The sequence below is a fragment of the Cyprinodon variegatus genome, unplaced genomic scaffold (assembly GCF_000732505.1).
Source record: "Cyprinodon variegatus isolate N-32 unplaced genomic scaffold, C_variegatus-1.0 Scaffold615, whole genome shotgun sequence".
Lineage (NCBI taxonomy): Eukaryota > Metazoa > Chordata > Actinopteri > Cyprinodontiformes > Cyprinodontidae > Cyprinodon > Cyprinodon variegatus.
In genome coordinates, this window is record NW_015151068.1 from 118585 (window position 1) to 140640 (window position 22056).

The window sequence follows — 22056 nt, forward strand, 5'->3', positions numbered from 1 at the left end:
AAATCTGAAACTGAAAAGTGCACAGAATTATTCAATCACAGTGTTCTGAAAGTGCATTTTCCTCTATTCTGCACTTTAGATGCACTTTAGGTGTCACTGGTGGTGGCACTGTATCGATACTTTTGAAAATGAGTATTGTATCCGGATACAACGTTTCAGTATCGATACTTTTTTGAGTATCGATACTTTTGACAACCCTACAGATAGCTGCACCCAACCTCTGTTACCTCCGCTGGCTCTCTGCCCCCGTCCGCTGGGAGACCAGCTCCAGAGCTGACGGCTCGGTTTGACCACCTGCTGCACTGTAGTTGACCAAAATCCCAGAAGATTTTTAAATTCCCCCCGGAAATTTTTTTAGGTATGAAAAGTAGGACAAGATGAGGACGTCGATCACCCTAGTTTAGAGCAGTGCCCTAGCGCTCTGAAAAGGTTGCAAGTTCCCGGTTTGATCCCCACAGCCTGCACCCTGAGCAAGATCCTTAACCCCACACTGCTCCCCAGGTGCCGCACAATGGCAGCCCACTGCTCCCCAAGGGGATGGGTTAAATGCAGAGAGGGAATTTCCCCATTGTGGGACAATAACGGGATTTAAATTTTTTTACATTTACATTAATACATAAATAATTCAGACGAATACATGTACATGAAAAACAAGAACATGCTGCACCACCTCAAAACAAAATAGTGAGTTTAAATACTCAGCTTAATTACTGACTTCTAACATTCAGGTTTTCATTTTGCATACGTATGTGTCGGATTTTTTGAATATAAGTATATAATGTGAATGCATTTTTTATTTGCTCTGATTTCCTGTTAACTCTGAGAATGCAAGCACTATCCCATCATTACATGTCTTGTTTGATATCATCCAGCTTGGTTAGTTTACTTACTGTTAAGCATGGTGGATACCTATGATGCTGTGGGAAAGGGAAAGTGGCTAACTGTTATTATGCCCCTGATCCAGTTCAGAAGGAAGGAATAATCCATTACCCCTATGAGCTGTAAAGGGGAGTATGGGGTAACAACACTCTGCGTATTTGTTACCTCTTAGCAAAGAACAAAAGCATCATTCAGTGTATATCTGATCTGGGGAAGCAGAATCTAATGGTAACCAGCTGAGGTTGTTGTGAAACACCTTTTCCTGTAGCGATAGCACTCATACAGTTGTGCATTGTGTTGTGGTTAGAGCTTAGCCCGGGGAAAACCTCAAGCAAATTTGATCATTAAAAGACTCAAACTGCAAGCCACGCCCCCTTTGATTCAGCAACAGTGTCAACATCATCGGTTGACTCATGTGGCTTGTATATTGATCCCAGATCTCCTCTGATTTATCATTCAGCCGCGCCATTTTTTATTTTAACAAACAAGTAAATAAAAAAGTAAAAATAAAATAAAAAAGGAAATATTTACAAAGACAAACGTGTCGGATTGCTTAGTATCTCAGAAGTGCTTATAGATTGTCGGTTCAGTATTCCCTAGACTGTCGTTTAAAAATAAATACTCCACTTCTCCAATTTTTCTTTTTAACTAATGAGTCAACTCTTCCATCAAGTATATTTCCCTCACAGCTTTCATCCAGTCGCCTCGTCTTGGTGGATCAGACTTATTCCCTTTTCTGGTGATTGCTTTTTTACAAGCTGACAACAAAAATCCTCAGTAAATATTAATCTTTTTTTTTTTTTTAGCACAGATCCTTCCTTCATATATCCAAAATGCAATAGAATAAATGACCTAGATATATCATTGATTGAACCTGTAGAGAGTCCTCTAGATTTCCTGCGTACCATAGCATAAAAATTCCAGATATGTTTAAAATTGTGTTTATTAATAGATTGGTATAAATGCTTGATTTAAAACAAGCTGACTTACACCTGCTTTTTGTTCATGCTCAGCTTATCATGCGTGACTCAATAAGCTCATATCTGCTCCGTTCTGCATGTTGTCACCTGTGCAGGACTTCCGACAGAGGTTTCGAGCTGTGCTGGCAGAAGCAACAGTGAAGCTGGACGAACTGATGAAGAAGATTGGGCGAGCTGTGGATGAGTCCAAACCTTACTGGGAGGCCCGCAAAGTTGCAAGACGGGTATGCTCACACATGCACACGCATGTAAAAACTGAAAGATGGATTTTGTGACGTGAAAACGGGTCTCATTAACACTCACAACGGCCCCTCTTATTATCCCTGACATACTGACATCAGAGCCCACGCTGCCAGAGTGACTAGATTGTCACATTATAAACAACCACAAACAAGAACACATACGCAAACACACACACAAATCCTCAGTCTATTTCAGTGCAGCAATGACACATGAAAGTCAGCCGTCTGAAGTATGACTCATATGATCCTGATTGAACGGCCAAGAGAGGCAGGCGCTGGATTCCACGCTCCTTCTTGTGTCCCGTCAGACTGAAACATCAACATCAGCTTTTGAAATTGGACGGTTCAATTGTTCTGCAGAGGGGAAAATGTGAGTTTGGGGTTTAAACCACAGGGGAAGTCGTTCTACTACCTGCAGCAGTGCAAGAAGCATGAACATTTGTAAAAGAAGGAGCAAGAACATGACATTTTTTGCATCTCTATTAGCTGATTATACATAACTATTCATATTAGTTTGTGGAGGTAAATATAGGTGGCTCCCTTTAAGTAGCAGAGCACCTTAAACTTGTCAGTAATACACAGTAAGCCTCGCATTAATTGCAGCATCAATCCAGCTCTACTGTACTCTACGTGTGTGTGTGTGTGTGTGCACCTGTCTAGGCATCAGAGGGAGGACAATGTTTCCAATTTCACCATCACAATGAGGACCAGTTATTGTAGAGTGAGGACATTTTGCTGGTCCTTTCAAGGTATTTTGCTAATAGTTTTGCTTAGGGCTAAGGTGTCAATTGGGTTAGGGTTAAGGCTGATTTATACTCAGAAACCATGCAAATGTGCCTCCGCCCCTTCCGCAGACACTCTGGTGCACGTCTCCAAAATTGCAGGTGACCGCAGACAGGAGGCCTCTGATTGGTCAAATCTACATCCGCTTTACACTATGCGTATTTCCTGTTTGGTACCTTACCGGCTTGTTTTGTTTGTATGACCGCCATTGTGGAAAACGACTCATGAAGATGAACCATCTAGAAGAGCAAGGTGCGCAAGAACGCTGGGACCCTTTCTCCACCTTGAACCCCGCTCTTTCTCGCCCTCATATCCCTCTGTTGTCACACAAACTTGCCCCAATTTCCTCACTGACTCGGACGTATCAAGACTTACAGCTAGTTCCTGATTGTCCCTCTTGCATTGTGCCGTGGAATAACATAGCACAGACCACGCTTCAATATTGGGCATAAATCAAAAATATCTGCGACAAGCTCACTGTGACACACTGCTGTGAGAGCATAACCAGGCCTTTAGGGTGAGGTATGCATTGGTAATATTTAGGTTTATGGTTAGGGCATAGAAAGGGTTGAACATGACTGAAAATTAATGGAAGTCAATGGGAGTCAACACATCATCCTCACTACATATAGCAGAACAAACATGTGTGTGTGTATACCTGTTGAGCTATCAGAGTTAGGACCATTTTTCCAATTTCACCATCAGATTGAGGACCAGTTGCTGCAAAGTGAAAATGTTGCTTGTCTTCACAAGCTATTTTGCTAAAGGTTAGGTTTAGGGCTAAGGTGTCAAGTGGGTTAGGGTGAGGTATGCATTGGTAATGGTTAGGTTTATGGTTATGGCATAGAAGGGGTTGAAAATGACAGAAAAATCAATGGAAGTCAATGGGAGTCAACACATGGTCCTAACTACATATAGCAGAACGAGTAAGTGTGTGTTTGTGGGTGTGTTTGTGACCTATTCGGATATAATGTGGTAAATTAAGTCATCCTCTGAGGATCAGTGGGCCTTAAGGGTATAATAATCTGATCCCAATGTTTAGGTCATTTTATTGTTATAAATACAAACTAGCTTCTCTGTTTGTGTAAACTAAAGCTGATAGACACCAGAGGTCAAACTGGAAGATGCTGTGGGTATGATTTATGGATGAATATTAAATATTTCATACAGGACCCATTTCCAATGGTTTCAGAAATGTCCTCTCTGACCCTGCAGCAAAAAAAACCCCAGAAACATCAACAGTCGTTCACCGACCCCCACTCATCAGCTAGTCTCCTCCCCCGCAGCCCCCCGTGTTTCATCCCCCTACATTCCAACAGACTGAGTAGGGGGTGTAGGATTTTGCCTGGGCCTGCTTTATCTTTTGTCCTTTTGGGATGCTTTCCCTTCCATTTCGCTGGCTGTCGGTGTGGATGTCTGTGCCCACGCTCACAAGCATCACCCACCTTCACCCGTTTCTTCCGACCCCACCCCTTTGTCCCCCTACTCCATCAGAAACAAAATACAGGACAAATCAATAGGTGGTAAAAAAATTTAAATAAAAAAAGAAGAGTGACACATCAGACAGGTGAGATGGGGTGACCGGTCATGGAAAAATATGATGGCTGATTGCTTCCTGGTTTTTTAAACAAAACAGTCATGGAGGATTTCCCTAAATGGGACAACATTTGGTCTTTATGATGAAAGTAAAAAAGATCTTAAGCTCAAAGATATCTTGTCAGAATCTTTATGGACTTTCTACATTTTATATCCACCAAAAACTACAATGCATTATATTTGCCAAGCCTAAATGAATTATGATATACATATACGGGAAGATTATGCATGCATGTACAGCCTCCCGCCTCAGGATTTACACATCTAAAGAAAGCATTTTCAACCATTCCTCTTTGCAAAAAAGACCCTAAGAGTTTCTATGTTATCTTAGTTTCCCAGAAGTAAATGAGGATGGAAACGCACATCTAGCGTGCTTGGTTGCAGACCACATCTTGTTGTGTGCGGGGCATCAGGGAAAAGAAATCAACTCTTTGTGAGGAAAACCCCGCTCCGCCCGGGAAGTCAAGGAACTCTGTTGTGATCCTCGCTATTCACTTTGACGTGAGAAACCGAATTGATGGCCACAGCTTTAAGCTCTTGAGTTTGTGTTCTGTTTGTGTCGCACAGTTTTACCTCATCAAATATCCATCACCCTCCGTCTGTTGTCCTCATTGTGCTTCTTTTTTTCATACTCTATCAAATGGGGTCATGATTGGATGAGGCATTCCTTCTAATTTCAGAATAATAATAAGTGTTTAAATACCAGCTTTTAAATGTTCCACACTAATATAATATCTAGTCTCCTTTTGTTTCTGTTCCTTTAGTTATAGCTATAGGTTCTTAGGAAGAATATTAAGTAGTCCCACTCATTTAGACATGAAGCAACCGCCCCCTTGGATTGGATGCTTCACTGTTGGAAGAGCACACGAGCGACGGAAGATCTCACCTCCTTCTCCTCTTGACAAATGATTTTCCACATGTAGGAAAATCCCTTGTCATCTGGATTCTTAATCAGAGTATAGAACTTTACACTAATCCACTAATCTGTTCTCCTTCCACTTCCTGAAAACCTTTAGCCTGTCCTTGATATTTTTCTCAAACAGAAGTGACTATTATGAATCTGTCTTTGTTGCAAATGTTTAATCCATAAGTTGTTTCTATGTTTTGGGTTCAGATGCATCCAACCCCACCCACTGCTAATTGGTAACTTTAAGGCCAGAGAATCTGGAAAACTCTTCTACACTTAAAACAGCAAATCCCTGCTCATGAGGGCAGTTCATTTTCTTTTAAGATAAAAAAAGGGTTTCCTGCTCTTATTTATAATACATCTACAAAGTAGACTTTAAAGCAAGCTAATGTGCACAGGATCAGCCTAATATTTGTTAAACCAACGATTCTCTTGTAAGCTTTTCCAACCTGTTATGCAAATAAACCTATTTGCAATTCATTTGCCTGAATATTTTTTTTTTGTAATTCTTACTAAACTCCCTGCAGCAACATATGGCTATTAATAAGGAAGTAAGTCAGTAGTGACAGATTGTTATCAGCTCCACCAGCTTGGAGCTACAGTGGTTATAAAAAAAAAAAAAAAAAAAAAAAACAGGGAAAGGCTTTATTTTATGCCAGGTGACTTTATTCAAATACAGCAAACGTCATTTCTAAGCAAACATGTCTAAGTTCTGCTTGAAAAAACTCAGTCCACATTTATGTCGCATCAGACAATTTTAGGCTATAAAACTGAAATAAATAAACTTTTTGGATGAATGAAAATAACTGTAAATCAAATTATTCCAGGAGAATTAATCATTATGCATATAGCATTAAATTCAATTCAGTTTATTTATATAGCACCAATTCACAACACATGTATTCTCAAATTTTTGTATCTAAGGAAAACCAGTTGATTGCATCGACTCATTGACTCGAAGGCAATCGCCCACACTAAGCATGCTTGTAGCGACAGTGGAGAGGAAAAACTCCCTTTTAACAGGAAGAAACCTCCAGCAGAACCAGGCTCAGTGTGAGCGGCCATCTGCCGAGGCCGACTGGGGTTCAAGGAGAATTCGTTTTATAAACTCTTACTACCATTTCAGTTAGTTTTTCNAGCATGCTTGTAGCGACAGTGGAGAGGAAAAACTCCCTTTTAACAGGAAGAAACCTCCAGCAGAACCAGGCTCAGTGTGAGCGGCCATCTGCCGAGACCAACTGGGGTTCAGGGAGATAGAATGAAGAGTTCCTATAGATATTATGATGACCTGAGTGAATTACCATAGAAATCTTTAAGAAATTTATACATAATATGAACAATGATTGATATATATAATTAAAAGAAGAAGGGGATTTTTTTAGTACTCTCAGCACAATTTTAAGGAAATGAAAATCTCAAGTATCATCTGATGTTTAGCAGCATCAGTTATAAATATCTGGTATAGTTTCCTGTTGATCTGTTTTTTTTTGTTTGTTTGTTTTTTTCTTTCCATCTTGTATAGCTTGCTGTCATTATTTGACACCAAAGCAATACCTTTGGTTGCAGTGCATGATTGGAAATGCAAAGTAGCATTGGCTGAATTTTACTGATGCAAAGAAGAACTTTTAAAAGGGCTGAAATCCTCGGGGTGCCGCCGGTGCCGACTCACTTTTTTGTCCTTTTCCGAGATTAACTTCTTACCTGGATTTGTAAACCTAAACCTAATATCTACTAAAGCAAAGTTAGCCACTGTATTTTTTATCTGATGTAAAGTCATCTAATGTGTATCATGATGACCTTTACACTATTGGACTGAAGCGGTTGGGTTCAGATATTTACTGCAGGGGTTTGACGATAATCCCCCCCATTGACTGTGGGCCATAGGAGCCCACTGACTGCATGTCAGAGCTCCTCAGAGACAAAGTGTCTGTTTGTCTGCGGGATCAAGGCACTGTTGTCTTTCTAAATGAGTGTGCATGCAGCATCAAATCCGCTGCCAAAAAAATCAACCATGGATCCTTTACGTCATGCATAGAAATGACAAACACTGACTTTGTGTAAGACAAGAAGACTCAGTATGGAGAAACACAGCTTGGAAATAACGGTTTGATGTAACCTGAAGTAGTCACTGCGCTGATGGCTTAACCTTCCTGTCTCTGTGTCACTTAGAGCTTTTAATAACCTACTATTTTGGGGGGAGCAGGGGCCGTGCATACCTACAGTGCTTTTCCTTCATGAGTGGAATCTAGACAGCTGATTGGGTCAGGGAAAGGGATGGGAATGGGCTGGATTCCTGTAAACACTGTGTGTTTCTTCTGAAGTGGTTCCCAGCATGCCAAAAAAGATGAAATCTCTCTCTCTGGGTCTGTTTATGTGCATCTAAAGGCAGTTTAAAAGCCATCAGACAGACATTTAAGGGAGGGCCCTATGGAGATAGTCCCTTGTTGAATTAATTTGGTTTCATTTACTGGAAACTTTAATGATTTTATTGTTGTTTTTTTATGTGACAGACTCAGTAGTAGCAGTTCATAATTATTAACTTGAAGAACAATCGTAAATGTTCTTTTTTTTACTATCAAATATAAGAAAATGTCATGCATCTGTTCCTGTCCATTCTTGACTCAATACTCTTTTTGGAATTTGTGTCCAACAGCTTTTCTCAGATAGAAACTTCAATTGTAGGTCGTTCGACTTTGCAGAGTAGCTAATCTGAGTCAGATTGGTTGAAGAACGGCTCTGAAACTTATTCTGCTTTCTTTCTCAGTGTCTACTATGTTTTTTTTTTTGTCATGCACAGGAAATAATTTTACTTTTAATGTTTCTCTTTTGATCCTCCAAAGATACCATCCACCTTCTAAGGGCCTGTCTGCTTAGGTTTTATGCTGAGATGATACTACACACAGGACGACTCTAATTTTTTATTTTAAGATAAACAAGACCACAACCATACCTTTGTTTGTTGAAAACAAGGTATAATTTGTCGTTAACAGCGTAGTTCTGCCTCATAAGACAGGGTTGTCCAAAGTGCAAAGGGAACTAATTTGGTGCACTGGCTTAGGCAGTTAAAACAGAGACACTTACTGAGAAATGATTGGGGTAAAAAATAAAAGGACATTCAGTCAGATTTACTCTAAAGCTGAAGTTTTAAAGCATCTGTATTCTACAGAAATAAGATTGAAATATTGTGCATTTAACAAAAGCTATAAAGTAATGTATTTTTTTGGCTCTTTTCTTTCATCTTAACACATTTGGCCCCTTTGGTAAAAAGTTAGACTTTCAATATTAAAATACCCTTTGTGTGTTTATTTAAATTAATTTGTAACATGACAACATCTGGAAAAGCATCATATAATGCTCTGAACTCCCTAAAACCTCTGCACAGTCAACACTTTGCCTTAAAAACTGTTTATCTTACCAAAAGGAAACCCCAAAGCAAGAAAACTGTGGTGGAAATGATAACCCTATGAGTATTTATTGTACCTCTAAGATAACACAGAAACATTCCTGTAGAAATGGGCACAGCTCCTGTAAACTCATCTCCAGAGCTCAGTGGTTTCTCTGAGAAGGATTCTTTGTTCCCAACCTAATAAGTTGTTTTTTGTACAACAGGCCCAGATTGAAGCCCAAAAAGCCACCCAAGAATTCCAGCGAGCGGTGGAGATCCTCCGGGCGGCCAAGGAGACCATCGCCCTGGCGGAGGAGAAGCTTCTAGAAGAGGACACCCGTCAGTTCGACTCTGCCTGGCAGGAAATGCTCAACCATGCCACCCAGAGAGTGAGTACATCCACAGTGTCCATCCCAACATCCTGCTACACCAGCAGGAGGGTTGGAGGTGTCTTTGATGGATCAATTGTTCTCTCTGGGTTTGGCTTCCAGGTGATGGAGGCGGAGCAAACGAGAACGCGAAGTGAAGCTGAACATAAAAAAACAGCAGCAAACTACAACTCCAGCATCGGTCATATGAAGCAGCTAGAGAAGAAGCTGAAGCGCTCCATAAACAAATCCAGGTCAGTACCTCCATCCTGATTGGCTGGAAATGACGCTCACAGACTTCGCCCTTTCTTGGGGCCTCTTATTATGCAAGCGCCCTGAGAAACACAGGGCTTTTTAAACGTCATCTGATGCTCTCCAGATGTTGCATGTGTTGATTTGACAGTTTTGGGGCGTGCTCCCTTTTCCACGGCCAAGGAATGTGACTTTTCACCAGAGGACTGGTTTTCTTCTGCCAGTTGTTCTTCCCTCAACCCTCACTTCTTTTTGTTTCCTCTTTCTCAGACCCTACTTCGAGCTGAAGGCCAAATATTATCTACAGCTTGAGGTATGTATGTAGAGAGGCAGAAGGTTTTTGTAAAAACCATCTGTCGAACTTTGCTCTGAAAATAACATTTAAAGCTAAATTGTTGTGCATTAAAGTTGTAATAAAAATGGATTTAGGGAAGACAAATCATGCAGAGACTTTGTTGAATCTGAGGCTCTAAAAACAAAATCTAAAATTATCATGAAGTAAAAACCTAGAAAGTCTGAGGGCTGTTTTGTGATATATTTGAAACACAGATACATAAAACAGCAAAGATATGGTTTTAAGTACAGTTTTAGATATTTCAAATTTTGCATTTCAATTGTGTCAGACCTAAAAAAACAACAACTTTAGATTAGATGAATGTGATTGCAATGCTGAACTAGAATATCTGAAAAGCCCTCAGAGAGCTGCTTATTTTGCCAACAGAAACATGACGCTTGTTTTGAAGATGATCAAAGCGTTTGGTGATGTTGATCCGTTAAGCAACAACAACAACAGTCAGAAAGACTAAAGAGCATATTTAAAAAAAAAAATTCTTATTAGTAAAAGTGTTGAGAAATGTTCACGTTTTTTGACTTTTATACACAACTGAGTGAAATATCAAAGCAACAGGTGGGGGAGGGGAGGTACCTTGAACCGGAGACCAGGCTGTGTTTGTCCGTCTGCTCCTATAAAGGGTCTCTTGTGTGTTCGTTACTGTTTGTAATTCTTTCTCCAGTTTTTCTCTGATTGTTGGTTTCTGGGTTTTTCTCAGCAACTGAAGCATCATGTGGACCAACGTCAGGCCAAGCTTGTGGTTGCCAAGTCCGAGTACCGAACGGCGTTACGCAACCTAGAGAGCATCTCAGAGGAAATCCACGCGCATCGACGCTCCCATGCTATGGGGACAAGAGAGCAAGGCGTCGGCGCCGAGGAGGACGAAGGCCATGATGACATCACTAACTTCAAGATGGAGTCGGACGGCCTGTCCAGTAAGTGTTTGAAATAATTGATCCCCCCCCGTTTTTTGTCTGTTTTAATGTCGGTGCCTGCATGTTTAATGGTGTGTGTGTGTGTGTGCGTTTCTGTTCTAGTGGTGTCCGTTTCGGTTGACGAAGAGGGCAGTCAAAGCTCAGAGGGGGAGGAAGACACCCGAACCACCTCCTCATGTCGAACGGCGCCCTCCTCGCCCTCCTCTTCGTGCTCCCATCCCTCTACGTCTGCCTCCACCCCCATGAGCATGCCCAGCTCCTCTGGTTACCCTGCCTGCTCCTTCCTCCCCACTTCCACTTCCGCCTCCATGCTCTCCTCCTCTTGTCCTGAAGGTCTGGAGTCAGAGAGCCTCTGTGGCGGCTCTCACGGCCCAGACCTCATGTACAGTCCTGGTCACGTCTCACCTCTCCTGGGTCCTCGCAGCCAGTGCAGCGGAGCGTCTTCTCCGGACTGCGATCAGGAGAGAGGTGTGTGATACAATAATACCTCCTGAAGTCATTAAATGTCATATTTGCTCTCCCTACAAGGCATTTCTATCATTCACAGTGTTTTTTCATTCACCCCTTCTTGTCTATGTCAGCATTTAGGGCTTTAGGAATATGATTTTTAGTGTCAAAATGTTCGGAATATATATTATCAGATTTTACGTGCTGGCTGCCATATTGAATTAGCCTACTGGTGTGAGGAGCAACATTTTTAAGATAAAAACCTCAGTTGTGTTTATCACACAAATATTTAAAATATATATAGCCTTAACTTAAAGGCAGAGATACACAATGACATTTTTAATCTTTGTACTCAGCTACAGCTAAAACTGTACGACCAAACCGCAGGGTTTAAAAGTTCACAGCTCACTATGGATGTTCTTACACTGTACGACCCGATGCAATCTACCTGCTCACACTGCAGGTCCAAAACCCACACGTTGGACTCAGCGCAGAGAGATGGCACTGGTCGGACTCATCAATCTGGAAGCCAAACCAAGACAGTAGATGAAGAACTCCCTTGTTTGCACATGCACAATGTGCAAGGTTCTGGTAAATCGGATCGTAGACGCTTGTAACTCTGCATCAACATTAGGATTTACCCACAAACGTTTATTTTTTTCCAACCTTGCGATTACTGATTGGGAGGTGGTCTTAAGTGGCAAAATACCCCTTGTTACCCCATGTATACTACAGGAAGCAGGATGAGGCTGAAAAAAAATCCAGCCTGATCCTAAAAAATACTCTGACTGCAGAATTGACCTGATAAGGTACTTTTTATGCCCCCCTTAAAAGTGAAGGAAGATACTGCTTTAGCTTTCACATCATGACTGTCATATTGTTTATTAGCAACAGACAGATTTTGCTTACTCCTACGAGGTAACAATGGCAGCTTTTTTCAGCTAGCTTAGAAACGGGTGGGGGAGGGAAACCTACACTATGTTCTTTGCAACCAGAGAAAACTTCGGGACTTTCTCTGATGCCCTCATTTAAAAAACCCTGTGGGAGATATTTGTTGGCAAAGTTTAGGGGTTTTTAAAAAGTTGTAAATAGCAGCTTATGCTGTTTTCACACTGAAATGTGCTTTGAGCGTCAAAAAGGCGTCGAAACGCCTCATCTTGGACACTGAACATGCACATTGAATTCAGATGTGCAACGAGAACTTTTTTGACACCCTGGATGTGCGTCGAGCAACAGGACGCGTGCCGTTTTCTTGTATACAGTGAATCGTTGTATATCATCTGTCACTGTATTCAGTGCATTTGCTTTATTTATTGTGATGAGTAGGAAAGAAGTCATTTTTAAGAGATAAGCACAATTCAAATCATCATCCATGTCCTGACTTCATCATGATTATGATCCTACTTTTAAATTTCTTGCAGTTGTTCGGAGCACTATATCCCCCCATAATAGCAGGCGGTGGCACTGGGAATCCTTAATAATATTTTCCTTAACCCGGAAAATCACTTTGGAATTTCTTGCTGCCTTCAGATGCAGCTTTAAGTGAATATAGGCAATTTTTAAGTTGATGTGCCGCTTTGAACTGCAAAAGTTTAGATTTTCCAACTCCAGTGTCTGCCGCCTTGCTAAAGCTTGATGGGCATCAAGGCTGGAAATCTCACAACACACCGGCTGAATGCTCCAAATGCTTCAAGAGGCACAAACTCAGACCTTTTGATGCGCCTTGATGCATATCCACCTGAGACTTTGTGTGTACAACGGATATTCCTCAAAATTTATTAATTCTGATGGCAGCATTATAATTTATAAAATGTAGATAAACTGTCAAAAATCTGGAACATGGAGAAAGTCTGGTCTTATGGGTAATTTTCTTGAAAATGTTTTGCTTAAAAACTGATTGTGTTTCTATTTAGTTTGTGATATAAATTTTTACGTTTTTAAGATTTTACATCATTTTAGCTTAAACACCCCTCAGCATGGTGACAAAAATTTCTAAACCTAAAATCTTTAGCTATGCATACAGCTCCACACGAAAAATGCACAATGGATGAGCAACAACTCCTATATTTGAATAACTTTTGGATGACGTGAAGAGGCTTTAAAAAATTAGAAATTACCACTTCTTACCTGCTGCAGACGAGGGTTGTCATGATACCAGCATTTTGGTATCGTTACCAACAAATATTGTGATACTTTTTGATTTCAAATGGATTTCAGATAAAAAGAGAACACCGAAAATATAATTACTGACTCTTTTTTATAAATTATTTTAGAAGCATAACATCTCAATTAGTAAATAAAACTAAGACAATATTTTCTAAAGGCCAAAATTTGCATATTTGAGCATGACATTCAGACAGAGGGGGAGACAAATATCTAGGCTAGAAAACAAAAAAAAGATAAAGCCGTATGAATACTCTAAATATGGTTTTAACTAATTACAAACTTAATAAAACAAATTTCATTACTTTGTGTTTATTTTGTGTGAGGCAGAAGTGCATGCATCGAACCATGGTTACACATTTTAATTAGGAGATCAAAGTCATAATGTTGTCAGAATAAAGGGATGATGATATGAGAGTAAAGTGTTGGTATTGCCAGAAAAAAAAAGCTTCTATGTTTGACATGATGAAATCAGCTCAAACCGCAGACACAGGAAAGCATTTGAATGCAGAGTATAGAGCGCTCTCTCTCTTCAAGCAGAGATTAATTTCAGTGCAATGATGGTTCAGTAAAAAAAAAAAATATATATATAACAATAATAATGAAAACTTCCTGCAGGATCCTTAGCAGTTTTGCACATGTGGACACTTGTGGTTTGCCATAGTGGGTCTCCTCCCTATGGCAGGAAGCATGCTGCACGCAGCCTGGACAGAATTCTGACTGGTGCACAGCATCACTGACTGCTCACGAAAAACTGTAAACCTGCCAACAGCACAGAGAAAAGTCACCTGTCCCCTTATTTAAAAAAAATAAACCAAAAAAACTCCATAAGGGTGCATGGGCAGCTGGTATGTCCATAATGCTCCCACCCTGCACGCTGCTGCAGGCAGTGCTACAAACACCTATCCCAACCAAATGCAGTATAGTGTCATTTTAAATGCCGCATGACCACGGTGCCAAAAACCCACTGATATACCGTAAAACACTTCTGCGAACGTTGTGTCCGTACGTCTCATTTTCCAAGCAGAGTGCGCCTAGCATAAACTGAGCTTCAGAGGGGCCGAATAAAAAAATTCAAACCACACGTTTAAGATTTTTATTTGTTAGGAAAAAAAATATAACAACTTTGAGAATTTCACATAATTTAAAGTAAGTTAACCCTTTGTGATTCTATACTGCTGCTTGTTGGTTTACCACATACATTACAGACCGAAAGTTTGGACGCACCTCCTCATTCAAAGAGCTTTCTTTATTTTCATGACTATGAAAATTGAAGATTCACTCTGAAGGCATCAAAACTGGGGATTGTTTTTCAAAATAAAGGCATTCTGAACCAGCATGGCTACCACAGCTTCTAACAGTGGCATACTATTCCACCTGGTTTGCGTTTAGTTGGACCATCATTTATTTATCAACAGTATAATGACCCCAAACACACCTCCAGGCTGTGTGAGGGCTATTCGACCAAGAAGGAGAGTGATAGGGTGAACCCAAACGACATGGTTTGGGGTGAGCTGAACTCCTTCAAGACTGTTGGAAGACCATTTTAGGTGACTACCTCTTGAAGCTCATCAAGAGAATGCCAAGAGTGCGAAGCAGTAATCAAAGCAGAAGGTGGCTACTTTGAAGAACCTAGATTATAAGACATATTTTCAGTTGTTTCACACTTTTTTTGTTAAGTATATAATCCACATGTGTTAATTCAAAGTTTTGGTGCCTTCAGTGTGAATCTACAATTTTAATAGATATGGAAATAAAGAGAAAACTCTTTGAATGAGGTGTGTCCAAATGTGTATATGTAGAAAACCTGAGAAGCATTTAAAAAGCAGCCAGACTTTCAGTTTTTCCTCTCCTCTCTGTGTTCCAGGCGACAGAGCAGAAGGAGCCGAGGCCTCACTGGAGGGCGGCCTGAGCAGGCTGACCTTGTCTGCTCCTCCAATATCCGCAGACTCTGAGGAAGACAGAGATCCGCATTACATCAACCCGGAAATTACCTCTCCCAGCTCTGCCACCTCCATTCTGCTTCTGAACGGTGTCTAATATTTTGCATCACACCTTCAAGCCCCGACAAGGAGCCACTGGCAGAGCAGGATGGCACAATGCAACGGAAAGTAACAAGAGGAGCTGAAGCTGCTCTCCTGCATGACTCCCTGTCTCAGTGTTGTGTAAACATCAGTGTCGTCACATGGAAGCTGCTGTGTTTAGCATCGTTTTACCCTTGTTGAATAAATTCTGAAGCTTTTTGGACGTCATAAACAATAGAGACTGGAGGGCGGACAGTAAGTGGATCTCTGCAGTGTTAGTGCTGGTGTTATTAAAGGGCATTGAAGATCGACATTTTTGCAAGCCATAACGATGTCCTAAAGGCGTGCAGTGCTCTTCGAGTTAACACCAATGCTTTAAACATTTCATTTTTACCCTAATCTGAGATTCCTATTACTGGTTCCACACAAGGATCTGTTTTTTTCCGGTTTTAACATTTTTCACTCTGGCCACCGTGGAAAGCTTAGCTCGCCGATTCTGGTGAAATGTGAAGGAAGGAACTGGAAGGAACTGTGAGCACTAAAGAGACTTGGAGCCTGCTAACCCTTTAGCTCCATAACTGGTCTTCCATTCAGACTTGTGAAAGAGTGAATGTGTCACTAAGTGCAAAGGTCAGAGAGCATTCTGGGCTTTCTCTGTGTGGCTGAGTAAATGATTTGGTTTTTGGACTGTCTGTGTGTTTGAGTGACTGTGTGTGTGTTTGTGATTTGGACACTTAACCTGTTGTAGAGATATTCTATATATTTATACTCATGTATTCTTCTATGTGTTTTGTGGTTACTGTTGTAATTGTTTAGCACAAGATAAGCATTAAACATGGCCTTTATGAAACTTTCTAATGAGTAACTGTCGTTCTTCACTGCAAAAAAGCGTCATAAATTAAGTGTATTTACCCTTAATTTGAGGTGGTAAATCAGATGATCTGCCAATGGAATGAGCATTTTTACTCTTAAAATAAGTATAAAATAAGATAATTAGATATTATGCACTTGAAATAAGAAACTGCAGTTGTTTTTTCTTATTTTAAATGTAAATTGCCTTATTCCATTGGCAAAGTGTATCACTCAACTGCTCAATTCAAGAAAAATGCTTATTTGAAGAAAAATAAACTTACTTAGATTTAAATTTTTTGCAGCGTACTTCCTACCTCTCTGAGCTGCTCCACCCTTACTCACATCCCACTGACTCAGGCCTGCTAGTGAGCTGCTCCTCAGTGTCCCACTGATAATTAGACTGGCCTATTCTCTCCCTGCTTTTAAATTAATTCTTAAATTGCATGATTACTTTTATTCCTGCATTTCTTAGTTAGCTTCTATCTGTTCCTTAATATGGTTCGGACTGGGGTGTTCCCCACCTCTCGACCATTGACTACTGAGATAGGCTCCAGTCCCCTCGTGACCCCATAAGGGAATAAGCGGTTACGATAATGGATGAATTTACATAAAATGTGATCTTAGTGAGTTATTTTTTCTTGATTTGAGCAGATAAGTGAGATATTTGCACTTGGAATGAGATGATTTACGTTTAGAATAAAGGGAAAAAATGTTATTTCAATTAGATGATATCTAATTAACTTGTTTTAAGGGTAAAAAATGCTTTTTCCATTGACAGATAATCTTATTTACCTGTTTAGATTAAGAAAAAATACTCCTATTCTTAGAAAGTTTACCTTTTTTTTTGAATTATTTATGTTGTGCACATCCCAATAAACTTGCACTTGTATTGTAAAAAAACATTGAAAATTGAATCCTCTTAATGGAGAGTGACTTTTTTTCTGCGTTGTCAACATGTGCAAATTCACTCGAGAAGGTAAAACATATGGTAAAGGTTTTGTGTGTAAAGATCAAAATGTAGGCCAAAAAAAATAAATATTAAGTGAAGCTGAACTAATGAAGCAGTAACAGAATGAGAGAATGAAATGAAAGGTTGTCAGTGAATCAAAAGTGAGAAGCATATAGACAGAAGGCCAGAACAGAAAGCAAACACTAAATAGATATCAATAAATGGGTAAAAGTCAAGCCACAAAACCAACAGATAACAGAGAAGCACAGAATAATGTGAGAAAAAGAAACAGGAAGTAAGAACAGACAGTTTGAAATACACCAAAATAAAATAGGAAAACCACAAACAAGAAACTCAAATGCAAGAAATATAAAAATACCCAGCTACCCATCACAGATTTGAGGTGGTGGTTTTTTTATTTAACTTTTGGATAAATAGAAAAAAAAGGAAAAAATATCTATTCATCAATTTTTCTTATCATATACTGCATCCAGAAGGGCAAGAATGTTCTAAAGTTCAGCTCCCGATAGTCTAAACACTTCTGTGTCACTAATGGTAAACTGCTCAGTTTCAGAGGCTTTCTATTAATCATTGTGCTTTTCAGCGATTTGTTTTCTTCTGGGTCCCCAAACTTTAAGACACTGGTTGCAGGAGAAAGTGATCCTCCATGTGTAAGAGGAAGAATGTTATGTCTAAGTTATGACATGCTGATCTGATTTGGAGGCAGAAAAAAAAAGGTGTTCCTGTTTGCCTTTGAGGTTTGGTTTCTTTGGGGAAAGATGTTGTGTAACAGCTCTTAGCTTGAGTCATCAGATTACACTCAGACAACTTTCAGTGCTCTCAGGGTTATGCTACCCCATAATTAGTAGTATATGTGAGCAAGGCTGGGTATTTAGCCCACCTTATTTCTTTATCAACATGCTTTTTCTGCCTTACATGAAGTTTGCATTAGTTTCTACTCTAAAAAGAACATCAGTTTTCTCTGTTTTCTATTTAAAGGCACACTTAACAGTCTTCTCATGACTTAACTTACTGCCGCCAGACTGATGTCTGCTACGGTTAAATGCATTTGAACTTCTTTCATGTACTAATTCAACACTTTCCTGACTGCAGGCTGCCAATCAGTTAAATTAGACAACCCTGGATTTCAATCAGAGGCTCTGTAACTGGACACAAATCATGAGGAACCTATTTATTTTTTGTGCAGTTATGTCCTGTACCATACTGACACCAAGTGGTGATATTTCATTATAGATTCATATGTATTCCATATACACTCACCGGCCACTTTATTAGGTACCCCATGCTAGTAACGGGTTGGACCCCCTTTTGCCTTCAGAACTGCCTCAATTCTTAGTGGCATAGATTCAACAAGGTGCTGGAAGCATTCCTCAGGGAGTTTGGTCCATATTGACATGATGGCATCACACAGTTGCCGCAGATTTGTCGGCTGCACATCCATGATGCGAATCTCCCGTTCCACCACATCCCAAAGATGCTCTATTGGATTGAGATCTGGTGACTGTGGAGGCCATTTGAGTACAGTGAACTCATTGTCATGTTCAAGAAACCAGTCTGAGATGAATCCAGCTTTATGACATGGTGCAGTATCCTGCTGAAAGTAGCCAGCAGAAGTTGGGTACATTGTGGTCATAAAGGGATGGACATGGTCAGCAACAATACTCAGGTAGGCTGTGGCGTTGCAACAATGCTCAATTGGTACCAAGGGTACCAAAGAGTGCCAAGAAAATATTCCCCACACCATGACACCACCACCACCAGCCTGAACCGTTCATACAAGGCAGGATGGATCCATGCTTTCATGTTGTAGACGCCAAATTCTGACCCTACCATCCGAATGTCGCAGCAGAAATCCAGACTCATCAGACCAGGCAACGTTTTTCCAATCTTCTATTGTCCAATTTCGATGAGCTTGTGCAAATTGTAGCCTCAGTTTCCTGTTCTTAGCTGAAAGGAGTGGCACCCGGTGTGGTCTTCTGCTGCTGTAGCCCATCTGCCTCAAAGTTCGACGTACTGTGCGTTCAGAGATGCTCTTCTGTCCACCTTGGTTGTAACGGGTGGTTATTTGAGTCACTGTTGTCCTTCTATCAGCTCGAACCAGTCTGGCCATTCTCCTCTGACCTCTGGCATCAACAAGGCATTTCCGCCCACAGAACTGCCGCTCACTTTTATTTTTCGGACCATTCTCTGTAAACCCTAGAGATGGTTGTGCGTGAAAATCCCAGTAGATCAGCAGTTTCTGAAATACTCAGACCAGCCCTTCTGGCACCAACAATCATGCCACGTTCAAAGTCACTCAAATCACCTTCCTTCCCCATACTGATGCTCGGTTTGAACTGCAGGAGATTGTCTTGACCATGTCTACATGCCTAAATGCACTGAGTTGCCGCCATGTGATTGGCTGCTTAGAAATTAAGTGTTAACGAGCAGTTGGACAGGTGAGAGAGTGTATATTCATATGTATATTGAATACATTTCTTTAAGTTACTTTAATTAGTAACTCAAATTTGAGGTTATTTAAGTTACTTTTATGTCACAGCTAGGTAAGTAATTTCTAATAAAATCAAGATATAAAATGGAAAAAGCTGAGATAAATAACTCAGAACCTTTTCTTTTTGATAGATTTCTTTTTTGTATCATGTTTACAAATTGATTATCCTTTTTCCTGGAAGGTTTTCACATTTATTCAAACCAATTTTTACTTTTTTTACTTTAATGGAGACATTTTTTAGATATTCCTAAACACACATTAAAACTAAAACTATGTAGACTGTGCTAACGGATTTGTCTATATTTCGTGTCATCGTTCTGGTGGAAGGTGAACCTCCTAAAATCCCACTTTTATTATTCCTTTCCAGCCATTCTTAGCAGCTTTCCATTTCTAGCTGAAAAAGAAAACACCTCCATAGCATGTTGCTACCACCACCATGTGTCACTTTGAGGATTCCGTATTCTGTACAAGTGGATGATAGGTTTGCAATGATGCAATACCCTTAATATTGTTAATACTGTTGTCTGAAATTTTGAAACATTACTTGAAGTTCATAAATGAAATACTGTGAAATTAATCAATTTGAATGTTTTATTCCATCCATTCATCCATCTATTTTCAGACATGCTTATCCCAAGCGGGGTCGCGAGGGGTGCTGGTGCCTATCTCCAGCTATCTACGATCTAGAAGCGGGGTCCACCATGGACAGGTCGCCAGTCCATCGCAGGGCAACACAGAGACAAACAGGACAAACAACCATTCACGCACACACTCACAATTTTTTAGAGAAGCCAATTAACCTAACAGTCGTGTTTTTGCACTGTGGGAGGAAGCTGGAGTACCCGGAGAGAACCCATGCATGCTCAGGGAGAACATGTAAACTCCATGCAGAAATACTCCGGGACCAGAATCGGACCAGGAACCTTCTTTATTCCAATTAAGCTAATGTTTTGCTTAAAAAAGAGATTTTACAATAATAAAAATTATATTTCCTTTTCTTCAACAAACATCTTACAGTAGGTTACAGTGAGCAGCTTCATTAATACTATTACACACCAGTCAACTACTTTCAATAGTCTGGCACACAACCCACCTTCAAAACTCTGCATGTTGAGATGTGGTTGAAACAATTTCAGTTGTAGTTTCAACATTGAAAAAATGTTAAACAACATATAATTAAATATTTGTAAAAAAAAAAAAAAAAGTCAATTTTCATAAATCATGTTTTTTCATAAATTCTCATGTTTAATTTTTGCAATCAGATCTAATGCTTGTCAATATATTTTTTCAAGCCCATATAAATTGTAATACATCAGGGACCCAGTTAGTCAACTAATTTCCACCATTTAGCAAGTTTTAACTTTTAAACTTAAAAGTTTGCGTTTTTGGAAGATAAACATATAGAAGTTGTATAAACCACTTAATGATTTTGTTTATCTCCATATGTTAAAAAAAACAAGAGTTTTTAAGTTGACAATAAAAAAAATTAGTAAATGGGATCTCCTTTTTTATACTTAATTTAATGTGTACGGACATTCCAGGCTATTCTTTTTTGTTTTTGACACAAAGTACAACTTTAAATCAACATTAAACATACTTATAAGGACTATAGTAATGTTTTATTTTAATTTTAAAATATTAATTTATTTTAAGCAATATTTGAAGCATCCTGTTGTTGGTGGATTTAATTAATAATAAATAAATATATACAAATTCTAAAGTAAGTTGAGATTCCATTGGACTTCATTTAAGATTATCTCAGGCTGCAGATTACTAAAGCATATCAATACTTTTATTTGTAAACATTATGACAAATCTCTCATCTAAAATTATGTGATTTTATTAAATAACAGCACAAAAAGTGCTCCTTGGTCCGTTAAAAATGTGCAAAGAACAGCAATAAGTTACTCAACTAACATTACTGACCGTCTTAGGTCATATGACCCAGATCACATGATACTGAGCAAATAGAACCCGCCTCTGAGATCTAATTGGTCAATACCTTTCCTCTCTGATGTGATTGGTCGAGGCGGGATGTCAACGGGTTGCTCCATTTAAAGAGTCGGGGGGGTGTTCCGGGGCCAGCATTTGGAGTCATGCTTTGACTTTCTGCATTGTTAGTCCCATTTTCTGTCTCTCTTTTCTCAGCTTGGTTTTAAATATGCGGCTTTTATTCATCACCGTAATTCTTTTGTGGGTTGCCTGTGGTAAGAGACTTGTATTTTATTCCCCCTGTGTTGTTTGCAGTCAGTGAAGGCTGATTACAGCCGTTAAAGGAGCTAGCATGGTTCATGCTATTGTTGTGATGCAGCAGGTTTAGAAATTAGCTGATAAATAAAATAACTTATTTTAGTCTCTTTTGCTGTTAAACTATAGTTCCCTCCATACAGCATTAAGTATTTACATCAGTTTTTTGTTTTAGCTAACCAATTAACAAAATGTATGTCATCT

At 39.7% G+C, this 22056-nt stretch overlaps 2 protein-coding genes across 2 annotated transcripts in view; both read left to right on the plus strand.

Annotated features, from left to right (window-relative positions):
* Nucleotides 1-16146, plus strand: part of LOC107096330 (SH3 domain-binding protein 5-like) — a 23353-nt gene extending 7207 nt beyond the window's left edge. Inside the window, exons 3-9 of the mRNA XM_015392939.1 lie at nucleotides 1955-2083; nucleotides 8997-9161; nucleotides 9264-9394; nucleotides 9663-9705; nucleotides 10442-10658; nucleotides 10761-11126; nucleotides 15136-16146. Of these exons, the coding sequence (XP_015248425.1) occupies nucleotides 1955-2083; nucleotides 8997-9161; nucleotides 9264-9394; nucleotides 9663-9705; nucleotides 10442-10658; nucleotides 10761-11126; nucleotides 15136-15308 (1224 nt within the window). The 3' untranslated portion in view covers nucleotides 15309-16146. The remainder of the gene's footprint in view (nucleotides 1-1954; nucleotides 2084-8996; nucleotides 9162-9263; nucleotides 9395-9662; nucleotides 9706-10441; nucleotides 10659-10760; nucleotides 11127-15135) is intronic.
* Nucleotides 16147-21667: 5521 nt separating this feature from the next.
* LOC107096318 (digestive cysteine proteinase 1-like) overlaps nucleotides 21668-22056 on the plus strand; it is a 13125-nt gene continuing 12736 nt past the window's right edge. The window contains exon 1 of the mRNA XM_015392922.1: nucleotides 21668-21812. Within this exon, the coding sequence (XP_015248408.1) occupies nucleotides 21767-21812 (46 nt within the window). The 5' untranslated portion in view covers nucleotides 21668-21766. The remainder of the gene's footprint in view (nucleotides 21813-22056) is intronic.